This window comes from Dipodomys merriami, unplaced genomic scaffold (genome assembly GCF_024711535.1).
Source record: "Dipodomys merriami isolate MVZ:Mamm:240054 unplaced genomic scaffold, mDipMer1.0.p SCAF_1966, whole genome shotgun sequence".
NCBI classification, from domain to species: domain Eukaryota; kingdom Metazoa; phylum Chordata; class Mammalia; order Rodentia; family Heteromyidae; genus Dipodomys; species Dipodomys merriami.
Genome location: NW_027203344.1, coordinates 67,501 through 80,045, shown reverse-complemented (window position 1 = coordinate 80,045; position 12,545 = coordinate 67,501). Strand labels below are relative to the sequence as shown.

The following is a 12,545-nucleotide window of genomic DNA, read 5'->3' as shown; positions in this document are numbered from 1 at the left end:
TGAGGGACAACGCCCAGGCCCAGAGTTAAGGCCCCATGACTGGACCAAAAAACAAAAAACAAAAACATAAAAAAAAACAAATAAAATCTATTTGAAACATTTGATATCATATATTGGCTCTTTCCTGCATGTAGTCCATGTCTCTATAGAAAAGGTTTATACATACCTATGTGTATGGGTGAAGGAGGGTGAAATAAAATGAGAGAGAGCAAAAAAGAAGAGGGTGAAGGAAAGGGCAGGAAATATATTAATTCTCTCAAGCTATTTGGTTCTCCTTCTCTTTGTTGAAGGGCCAATATGATATTGATTTAATTCCCAAAGAGCTCTTCTGGAAGGAATTAGATTGGGTATTTGAATTGCTGCTCAAAAGTTGATTTGAGGTGCTGGGAATGTGGCTTAGTAATAGAGTGCTTGCCTACCATGCATGAAGCCCATTGCTCAATTCCTCAGTACCACATACACAGAAAAAGCCAGAAGTGGGCTGTGCCTCTCAAGTGTTAGAGTGCTAGTTTTGAGCAAAAAAAGCTCCAGGACAGTGGCCAGGCCTTGAGTTCTAGTCCCAGAACTGGCAAAAATAATGTTGAAGTAGGAGGTCAATGGATATAGCCAAATGGTGGAGCTCTTCCCTGGTATGTGTGGGGTCCTGAATTCTATTGCTCACACTGTAAAAAAAAAAAAAAAAAAACATAAGTAAGTATGAAATATAAGTCAATCGTCATCTCTTTTTTAAAATTTTTTTATTGTAAAGATACTATACAGAGGGTTACAGTTACATGAGCAAGGTAATGAGTACACTTTCTATTGAGCATTGTTAACCCCTCCATTGTTTTCCCCCTAATATTCCTTCCCTCCCTACCTCCCCCGAGGTTCTTTTTTTTTTTAATTGTGATTAAGTGATTACATAATTTCCAAAATTTCACAGTATTGTGGAATAATGATGCTCATTTAAAGTCACAAGTTCATTCTAACTTTCCTGGAGCAAATTGTCTATCACAGTCTATAACATATAACAGTGTACACATATACACCATACATGTGATCAGCAGCATGGGGATATTTAGTAGTGGTTCGACCAGATGAGTGAGAGTTCTTTGTTTCTTAAGTCCTGTTAATTTTGTCATATCACCTAACATTTTGGATTTAGCATCCACTTATCAGGGAGACCATGTATTGTTTGTCTCTTTGCTCTTGGCTTACCTCGCTCAACATGATTCCTTCTAGCTCCATCCATTTCCCTGCAAATGCCATTATTTTGTCATTTCTAATGGCTGCATAATATTCCATTGTGTATAGATACCACAATTTTTGGATCCATTCCTCTGTGGTGGGGCATCTGGGTTGTTTCCATATCCTAGCTATTGTGAACAGTGCTGCAATAAGCATGGAGGTTCACATGTCCTTATATATTGGTTCCTGTTGTTCAGGGTAGATGCCTAAAGTGGTATGACTGGGCCGTAAGGGAGGTCAATCTTTAGCTTTATAAGGACCCTCCAGACTGCTTTCTAAAGTGGTTGTATAAGTGTACATTCCCACCAGCAGTGTAGTAGGGTTCCTCTTTCTCCACATCCCCTCCAGCATTTGTCTTTGGCTGATTTGTGGATGTGGGATATTCTGACGTCATCTCTTTCGTAACATCAAATGTTCCAATACTAACAGAATTTTGGTATATTTATGATGAATATTTTTAATAATAACAAAATGCCCAGAAAGTGTTTCATACTTATAATCCTAGATATTCCAGAGAAAGAGATAGGAGGATTATGGTTTAAGAGCATACCAAACAAAAAGTTAGTGTTTCAGAGATAGCAAGCATGGTAGTTTATGTCTGTAATCTTAGGTACTTGAGAGGCAGTGTAAGAAATTCGTGGTCTGAGGCTCACCTGTGCAAATTAGGAAACCCTATCCAAAAAACAAAAGCAAAAGGATTAGAGACATCTTTTAATCACTAGGGCCACCACTACAAATAGGAAACAAAACCCTAAAAAACTGTTCTGACAGAAATGTTTTTGGATAGATTAAATCTCTGGAAGAGTTTTAGTAGTAAGTGATTACTAAAGATTTTAAAGGATAGTCAGTAAAAGGGGAAATAGATAATGAACCTCCTCACAATGAAAAACTTGCTCAGGGAAAGACCCTAGGAAGACAGGAAAAAGATAAACTATAAACTAGCATGAAATATTTGCAAACCATATAGTAGAGGAGTTAAATCTCCAAAATACAGTGTTCTCAAATCTCTGTAGTACATAATGATAAAAACCAAACCAGAATGATTCGATAATGACCAAAAGATACAAATAAATGTTTCCCTGAAGAGTATATATTCAGCAAATAAGCACATAAAAGGATGCCTTGGTCCCAGCCCTTAGAGAAATGCAACTTAAAAGGCACAGTGAGGTACCACTACATACCTGTCTGAATGGCTCAATCAAAATAGTGACAACACAAGATTGATCAGAATTCAAGTGAACTTGATTATTCATACATTGCCACTAGGAAAGTAAAATGATATTTTCCTTGGGAAAAAATAGAACAATACCTGGTTTTTGGACAGTCCTGTGACTTGAACTCAGTCCCATGGCACTATCCGTGAGCTTCTTTTTAGCTCAAGGCTAGCGCTCTACCACTTGACCCACAGTGCCAGTTTCTGTGCATGTGGTACTGAGTAATCAAACAAAGGGCTTCATGCATGCTAGGCTACTACTCAGGTACATGCCCAGCCTAACAGTAACATTTAAAATTTAACTGAGCAGGCATTTTTCCCAGAGAAAGCTTTCATTCCCATAAACACCTGTACATAAGCTTTCTGAATCATTTTATTTCTGTGATAGTCCCAAAGTACATTTATACCATGGACTATTCAGAAACAGTAAAAAAAAATCTTAATACAAGTGGGTCTGGAGGGACTTAAATGCTGTGTAAAAATTCTTAACAAGTGACATGCTATGTAATTCCATCTATACTTCTTTAAGTGACAGAATTTCAGTTGAAATATGTTGAAAGCTGAAGATTGGTGGATTCTGCCACAATGAATTATGCTTCAGTTATGAAAGCTGTTACTAGGAGAACCTGGGGGAAGATCTGTGGGATCTTGTCTGTATTAATTTACTAATGTTCCTGCCTGTGACTCTGTGAAAGTGTCAAAAGATTTAGACAAATAATTTATACTAAAAAAAAGCTGACCTCAATCACTTTTTCCCTTGGACTTTCTGATAAAGATGATCCTGAGACTCCACTGATAACTGAAGCAAGTCCTATCATTGAAGAAAGAAACTGTAAGTCAGTGGAGAATTCTGAGTCTGTGAAGAATACTGAATCTGTTGACCAACATACCAATCAAGAGACTTAATGGAAGCTGTAGTGTCCAGTTGAAAAAACCAGAAGTTGGGTCTTCCAGGGACCCTGAGACTTCAGAAGTTCTCCCTTTTCAGGTATCACAGAATCTCTATTTTTTTTTGTGGGTTGTGGGGCTTGAGTTCTGGGCTTGGGCACTATCTCTGTGTTCTTCAGCTCAAGGTGAGCACTCTACCACTTGAGCCACAGTACCACTAATGGTTTAGTGGAGGTAAGAGTCTCATGGACTTTCCTGCCCTGGCTGGCATTAAACCGTGATCCTCAGATCTCAGCCTCCTGAGTAGCTAGGATTACAGGCGTGAGCCACTGGTGCCCAGCTAGAATCTCTATTAAAATATTGGGATTTAAAAATATTAGAGTTTACCAGGTACCCCTGGCTCACACCTGTAATCTTAGCTACTGAGGATGCTTAGGTCCAGATGAATGCAGATTCCATCTCCAACTAAATGCCAGCAAAGTGCTACACTAGAGGTATGGCTCAAGTGGTAGAGTGCCAGCCATGAGCAAGCAAGCCAAATGTGTGAAGCCCTGGTACAATGAGAAAAACAAATCATTTAAATAGGGATACAGGTGGACCCATTGCAACAATGAGATGTACAAGTCATTATGTCGAAAACGAACTTTACAACTTTGGTGGGGGGTCAGGGAAAACTGGGTGGGGGGGCGGGGGGAAGGATGGGAAGGGATGGGAAGGGGAAACAAAGGAGGCGGCTAAATGCTTGATAAGAAATGTACTCATTATCTTGCCCATATAATTGTAAACCCTCTGTACAGTATTTTCACAATAAAAAAGACAGATTCAAGCTCAATGCTAATTTAGGTTTACATTTCTTTTCTTATTTTTACAACCATAAATAATAGTTTTTCAGTTCTATAAATGCCATCAGCAGTAATTTCCTTTGCTGCATGGTGCCTACATAATAAACACAGACAACTGTCTATCAGTCAAGCAATGCATTAAGCAAATATTATTAGGTTCCCATACTTTAGCTAATACTTAGATAACTTATGTATATTGTACTCTGGCTCAATAATTTTTCACACTTTCTTGTGTCTTCCCCCCCCCCATTTACTGGGACAATAGGAAACTTTCCAAAGATATACCCCAGGCCAGATGGAAATATTGGGGCCCCGGGGGCAAGTCCTTGCTCTCCTCAGCCTCAGCTACAGTGGCCACAGTGGGTAAAATCATCAGTCATTTCATTACTGTCTGTGTGCGTTTTACAGATTTGTGTTACAAAGGACTTAGTTAATAATTCTCCTTCCACATTTGTTCAAGGGTTTATTGTTTGAAGAAAAATAATCATGAGATGATAGACACTGCTAGTAGAATTGGTAGCATTTTCTTATTAGAATGAAGTCTAGGAATTGCTATAAATGTCTGTTCTTTAATGATGATATATCAGGGTTTTGTTTAAAAAATGTTATACTAAGGAGATATTTTCAAGGAATAATTACCCCAATTGTTAAAAATAACCTGTCTTATAGCATTCATGATTTTAGATATACACACTTTGATATTTCGTTTTTAGAATTTAGCTTGGTAAGTTTGGGTAATAAAGAGCAACAAATTTAATTTTTCTCTAGGACAAGATACTTCAAACATCATTGAAACAACAGAGTCTTCCCTTGGGATCCCTAGTCCCAGTGAGATTTCAGCTGAAGTCAAGCTGCTGAAGGTCAGTATAGAGAAAATTTAAGTCCTAGGATACTTTGGATTCAGTAGCTAGCTTGTGCATTTTTGATATTAAGGACATGGGGACATCCTACAGCTGTGGTGGGTTGCCTTGTGAATCCAGCTGCCAGTTAGAGATCTGTGTCTTGTAACTGTTCATATCTCTCTACTCTGCATCTGAAGTAATTTCAAGGACTGCTGTATAATAAAATTATATTGCCATATATGCTGAATATAAGAATTACTTAGCACTTTATATGGCAACCACGGTTGGCTGAATTTAAAACTGACAGGACCAAAAAAGATTTTTGTTTATTTAGGGCTATTTTTTTTGCCTTTTGTTTTTTGTTTGTTTGATTTTCTACCTTTTGTTTTTTGATACTAGGCATTGAACCCAGGATGTTGCAATTGCTAGGCAAGTGTTTTGCCATTGAGCTGAGGTACATTCTAGCCTTTTCTCTCTCTTTTTTTTTGCATTTGGGTTTTTATGAAGGTGAGGGTTTATATATATATATAGTGAAAATACCATACAGAGGTGTTACAATTACATGGACAAGGTAATGAGTACATTTCTTATCAAGCATTATTGCCTCCTCCTTTGTTACCCCTTCCCATCCCTTCCCATTTCCCGTTCCCCCCACTTCCATCACCACCCCACACACACCGTGCCAAAGTTGTAAAGTTCGTTTTTTGACATTGTTGCAATAGGTCCAACTGTATCCCTATTTAAAATATTTGTTTTTTTTCCTTCCCCTCCACAAATTATACCAACATCAAATACAGTGAAAACAGGGGTTATACCGTGGGGGAGGGACATACAAAGCAACAAAGAAATCATCTTATAAATATGTTAGAAACAATTGTATGAAAGAAAAAAGAAACATTTGTGTCCTTATCTTGGGGATCATTTCACCTACCATCAACTTTTCTTACCGTTTCTGCTTGTCTTAGACATATACTAGTTATTGCAAATAAGGGAAATCATGGGACCTATGTTTATTTGGGCCTGGCTTACTTCACTTCATATAATTTTGTCCAACTCTCCATTTCATAACAAATGGGGCAATGTCATTCTTTCTGATGGAGGCATCGAATTCCATTGTGTATATATGCCACATTTTCTTGATCCATTCATCTACTGAGGGGCATCTGGGTTGGTTCCATATCTTAGCTATGGTAAATTATGCTGCAGTATACATAGTCGTGCTTGTAGCTTTAGCATGGTCTTCTTTGTGATCGCTTGGGTAAATGCCCAAAAGAGGGATTGCTGGGTCATAGGGAAACTCTATGTAGACTCTTTTGAGGAACCTCCATACTACATTCCAAAGTGGTTGAACAAGTTTATACTCCCACCAACAATTCAGAAGAGCTCCCTTCTGTCCACATCCCCTCCAACATCTGTTGTTATAAGAGTTCTTGATTCTAGCCATTCTAACAAGGGTTAGGTGGTATCACAATGTTGTTTTGATTTGCATTTCTTTTATGGCTGGGGAGGTTGAGCATTTCTTCATGTGTCCATTGGCCATCCTTCTTTCCTCTTCAGAGAAGTTTCTCTTTAAGTCTTTAGCCACTTATTTATTGGGCAGTTGTTTCTTTGAGGATTTGTTGTTGGGAAATTAAATTTTTTTGAGTTCAAGTTGTATTTTAGATATGTGACCCTTGTCCGTTGTATGGCTAGTGAAAATCTTTTCCCAATCGGTGGGCTTTCTATTGCTCTTGCTATGTCCTTTGCCATGCAGAAGTTCTGCAATTTCATGTAATCCCATGTGCCCAACCTTTCTTTGATTTGTTGTGTTTCTGGGTCTCTTTTAAAAACATTTTGGTCTGTGCCAAGATTTATTCTTCGAAGTTTGTCTTGATCAAAAGGAAACCTGCACTTCTAAGCCGTATGGAAAAGTTTTGAAGACCAGTTTGTTTTCTTCATCTCTCACAGCCCATATTGTTTCTCATTTAATACTCTTTGCTCATCTCTATCTTTTTTTCTCTGGAAGCAGATTTATTCTATCTGTTTTTCTCCATCTTCAGAGTTATATCATGTTTTGGCGTATATACCCATCAGAGACTAACAGGTTCCACTATCACTACTTGTGTATACCTAAGAGAGAACTGGATTGACATACCTTTGGGTCCATAGTGCATGGGTCAGTAGCCATGTCAGTAGACATGGCTGCAAAATACTCCATATATGAGGCACTGTTCTTACTGATGAGGCTATTTACTGTGAGGCTATTTTGGCTTTGACTAACACACTATGTGTTTAAAAAATGAGTTTATTTTTCTCCCTAAAGGACTCTAGAAATAGACTATTGCATGTTGTTTTGGTGAACGTAGGGTCCTGGTACCTTCAGTTTTCTTTGTTGTTTACTTTATGATTTTGTAATTGTTGTCAGATCATGCTGTGAGTGCAAGTATGGTATTCTCAAACAGATAAGCTCAAATTCAGGAGTTACAGAGACAGGAAGTTTCATTTCTCCTCATGCCCCCAGCAACTAGAATGGTTTAATGTCTAACTCTGATGCTTTGAGATATTGGGAGATTAAATTGTTAGCATTATCAGAAATTTTTATCAGGAGTTGCTTTTAGTGGGCAAAGAAAACAGGAGTTAGAAGTATGTTTGGATAGTAAACAGCAGTGACTTCATAAACACTTGAAGGACATCTGTCATTCAGAGCCATGTTTTAAGAGGGGAATGAAAATCATGGAAAACCCTGGGAAGAGTGGCTAGTATTAATGTCTTAAAAACTTGGAGAGTTAATGGATCATGCATATGAAAATCTAAGGAAAAGAGATAGGGAGAATATACCCTTTTTATACCTTTGAAGGCTAGCATGGAGGGCAGAGTTTAGGTTGTGTTTACTTATGTCTCATGAGTAGAGAACTCCCACTACTCAGTGGAAGTTTTATGGACTTAGATTTTAGTTGAATATTAAGTGTACCAGAATAGAATTGGTGGCATTTTCATCCTAAAGCCTTTCCCATCTTCTAAAGTTCCTAAGGAGAGAAATTAATTTCACTGTGAAGGAAATTATACTAGAGATGGTTCTTTTTAGAAGTTTGAGGTAAAAGATACCAATGAAATCACTCGGTCATCTTTTTTGCAATTTTGTCATGTTCCTTTAAGGATGTTGTCTTCTGCTTCGTGTGTGTGTGTGTGTGTGTGTGTGTGTGTGTGTGTGTGTTATTCCTGGGGGTTAAAAGCAGGACCTGGGTGCTGTCCCTGAACCTTTTTGCTCAAGGCTAGCACCCTACTACTTGAGCAACAGCTATACTTCTGTGATAATTACTTTTTTTTTTTTGGTGATTAATTGGAGAGATAAATCTGCCTGGACTAGACTACCTTGCCTGGTCTGGCCTCAAACTGTGATGCTCAGATCTCAGCCTCCTGGATAACTAGAGTTCCAAGTGTGAACCACTGGCATCCAGCTAGTTAGCTAGCTAGCTTGCTTGCTTCCTTGCTTCCTTTCTTCCTCCACCCCACTTTTTTTTGTCTGTCATGGGGCTTGATCTCTGGGTGTGGGCCCTGTCCCTGTACCCTTCTGCTCAAGCTAGCACTCTAGCTCTTGAGCCACAGCGCCACTTCCGGTTTTCTGAGTGGTTTATTGGAGATAAGTGTCTCACAGACTTTCTTTCCCAGGCTAGCTTTGAACGGTGATCCTCAGATCTCAGTCTCCTGAGTAGCTAGGATTATAGGTGTGAGTTACCGGTTTCAGGCCTCTTTCTTTTTTAATGTTTATGTTCTGGCACTGGGGTTTGAACTCCCATCTTCACAGTCTACCTTGTCCTCCTCCCCCACAGCTGGCACATGAACCCTGCCTCTGATTTTTGCTGGATAAATAAATGGAGATGAAAGTCTCACAGGTTCTTCTGCCCTTGTGGCTTTCCATTGTGATCTTTAGATCTCAGCCCAGAGATCCTAGGACCATAGGCGTGAGTCATCAGTGGCCCAGTCCTGCTTTCTGGATTCAGATTCATATTTCAAAACTTTTTAACTGTTACTAAAAGATACGGGTTACAGTTATATAAGTTGGGTAAAGAGTACATTTCTTTTTTATCAATCGTGGACATGAACTCTGGGCCTGGGCACTGCCTCTCAGCTCTAGAGCTCAAGGCTAGTTAGTGCTCTACTACTTGAGCCACAATGCCACTTCTAGTTTTCTGATGGTTTATTGGAGATAAGAGTCTCACAGACTTTGCTACCAGGGCTTGCTTTGAACCACAATCCTCAGATCTCAGCTTCCTGAGTAGCTAGGATTACAGGTGTGAGCCACTGGTACCCAACTAAGAGTACATTTCTTTATTTTTTCTTCACCCTTTTTTTATTTTTAATTTTTATTGTGAAAATGCTGTACAGAAGTGTTCCAATTACGTGGGCAAGATAATGAGTACATTTCTTATCAAGCATTGTAGCCTCCTCCTTTGTTTCCCCTTCCCTCCCCCACCCTCCCCCACCCAATTCTCCTCCTCCCCCCAAAGTTTCAAAGTTTGTTTTTCCACATAACGACTTGTACATCTCATTCTTGCTATGGATCCACCTGTATCCCTATTTAAAGGATTTGTTTTTTGGACAATGTCACCACTTTCTTCTCTCTGTTAGGCTTGATTATAGGGAGTCTAGTGTAGCCTTCAATCTTAAGGACTAGTTAATCTTTACTGCTGAGCCCTGATTCCTCTGAATTCACTCTTATTCCTCAGGTGTTCAGTGAAGTCTGTTCACTTGATTGTTTAAAAACCAGATGTTTCCGCATAGCTTGAGCTATGGGGATTGTGTTGCTTACTACTTACACTAGTTCTTCTCCAACTGTGTGGCGTTACCTAATGTTTTTTAACAGTGTATTATTCAGATAAAGACACATGGGCACATCTGTAGCTTCTTGAAACATTTTACTTATATAGCTGCATCCTCTGAAGTTTTCTGACTTTCAAATGATAGCTGCTTCAGCCTTCCCTGATGCCAGCCTTTTCCCTGACTTACATTGTGTGTGAGTGTTCTGTTGTCTTTAGGATCTCCTCTGTGTGTTGGGGTTTGGAACTTTTCTCTAGGCAGAAAGCCCAGCTGTAGGGTTGACTTTGTTTCTCTTTTCTCCTGGACCAAAGTCTTTTATTTTGTCTTTTTTTCCATTGTCTAAAAATAGTTCTTTCTTATATTTTGTCTGGTTTTCTAGTTGCTGTATAGGAAGGCAAGTGTAATATCAGCTTATTTATAGTACTTGAAAGCAAAAGTTCTCTCCATAATAGAGTGTTTGATATAATATAGTTTAATTACTTGGTGTACTTGTTGATCTCTTATATGATTTTTAAAGATAAAAGAGAACTGATTATTTTTGAAACATACTCATCTTTGTAATATATATTGATTCCCTTACTAAGAATCAGCATAGTCTTCTAGGACAAAGTTGAGCTATAATTTGCATACAGTAAAACTGTTTTTTTTGCAATATGACTTTGTGTTGAGAAATAATAATTATGTTTATACTGTATAGTCACAGTATATTGTGATACACAGACACAGAATATTTTCTGTATTTGTATGGCTCACTGAGATATAAGAATATTTTCATTACTAAGGGAGTTCCTTCATGCCAGTCTGTAGCCACACCGTTCTGTCTGTTCACAGCATTTTCCAACCATTGATCTCTTTCTGACTATAGTTTCCTCTTGTTTAGAAAAATGTTTACTATGTGTAGATAAATACTTTTTTCTTTTGCCAATTGTGGGGCTTGAACTCAGGACTTGGGTGTTGTCCCTGACCCTTTCTGTACTTAAGGCAGCTATCACTCTACCACTTAAGCCACAGCGCTATTCCCTAAATTTTTTGAGAAGTTATTTGGAAATAAGTATCTCATGGACTTTCCTGCCTGGAAGGCTTTGAACTGTGATCTTCAGATCTCAGTCTTCAGAGTAGCTGAGAAGGATTACAGGCATGAGTCACCAGACACCACTGCCTGGCTATTGTAACCTTTGTTTATTTATTTTGGCAATATGAAGTACCACTTGAGCCACATCCTTATTCCTTTCTTCTGCCTGTCTATCTATCTATCTATCTATCTATCTATCTATCTATCTATCTATCTATCTATCTATCTATCTATCTATCTATCTATCTATCTATCTATCTATCTATCTATCTATCTATCTATCTATCTATCTATCTATCTATCTATCTATTTATCTATCTTTCTTTCTTTCTATCTATCTATCTATCTATCTATCTATCTATCTATCTATCTATCTATCTATCTATCTATCTATCTATCTACAGGGAGCAGTTTTGTTCTCAGAGATGTCAGTTCATAATGGCAGGAAGGTCATGGCAAAGCAGAATCAATCATACCATGGCAACTAGAAAGCAGAAATAGCTAGTTTGTTTTTGGATCCAATCACTGGCTTTTACTTGTGCTGGCTTTGGGCTACAATTCTGCCTCTACTTTGTAAGCAGCTGTGATTACAGGCGTAAACTGTGTCTTTGGATTCTCTTTTCATTCTTTTCACTGTATAGCCTGGCATCCTTGAACTGGATATGAATGTAGCTTAGGCTGGCCTCAGACTCACAATACTTATGCCTTAGTCTCTGGAGTAATGGCATTATAGGCATATATTAAATACTTAGTTATACTTTAAATTTATGCTTTATATTTTTTTTCTTAATTTTAATACTGAAATTTAAAACAGTTCATTTTCATAATGTGAACTTGTTCAGATTCTTTAAGAGATAGTATGCCCCTTCTAGGAAGATAACTATAGTCCTCACTTTTATCTTAGATTACCTTTGTCTGCTTTTATACTTTACATACTTATAGTACATTTTGTATCTATCTTCTTTCACAACATTTTTGTATCATTTGACCATGTTGCATTTTGGATGTGGTATTCCATTTTGTCACTATGTTATATTTTATTTATTCCACAGTTTTTAAGGATTGAAATAGTTTCCATGTTATAGCTATTACAAATACTGCTGCTCTGAATATTTTTGGTTATTTATTTATTTATTTTTGGCTAGTACTGAGGCTTGAACTCAGGGCCCAGGAACTGTCCCTGAGCTTCTTTTGCACAAGGTTATCACTCTACCACCTGAGCCACAGTGCAATTTCCTGCCTTTTCTATGTATGTTGTACTGAGAAATTGTTCCTAGGGCTTCATGCATGCTAGGCAAGCATTGTACCACTAGGCTACATTCCCAGCCCTGAAATGTCTTCTGATGAACCACTGTACATATGTAGCTATAGTAGATTCTGGCCAGCAGTTTTCCAAAGAGGAGAACCTACTATGTGTCTACATGCAGTGTGTATTATCCTTACTGTTCCACATTCTTCCCAGTGCTTAGTATTGTAGGTCACTCTTAAAGAATTGAAACATATAAATGGCTGGACACTGGTGGCTCATGCTTGTAAACCTAGCCCCTGAGGAAGTTGAGATCTGGGGATTGTGGTTCAAAGCCAGCCCAGGCAGGAATGTCTGTAAGACTCTTCTCTCTAATTAACCAGCAAACAAAGCAGGAAGTGGAGCTGTTGTGCAAGCG

At 38.3% G+C, this 12,545-nt stretch overlaps 1 protein-coding gene across 1 annotated transcript in view; it reads left to right on the top strand.

The window, feature by feature from the left end:
- The first annotated feature begins 610 nt into the window (after window positions 1-610).
- The window catches only part of LOC138831452 (protein FAM114A2-like), a 48,875-nt gene continuing 36,940 nt past the window's right edge, over window positions 611-12,545 (top strand). Inside the window, exons 1-2 of the mRNA XM_070028515.1 lie at window positions 611-629; window positions 4,939-5,030. Coding sequence (XP_069884616.1) covers window positions 611-629; window positions 4,939-5,030 — 111 coding nt within the window. The remainder of the gene's footprint in view (window positions 630-4,938; window positions 5,031-12,545) is intronic.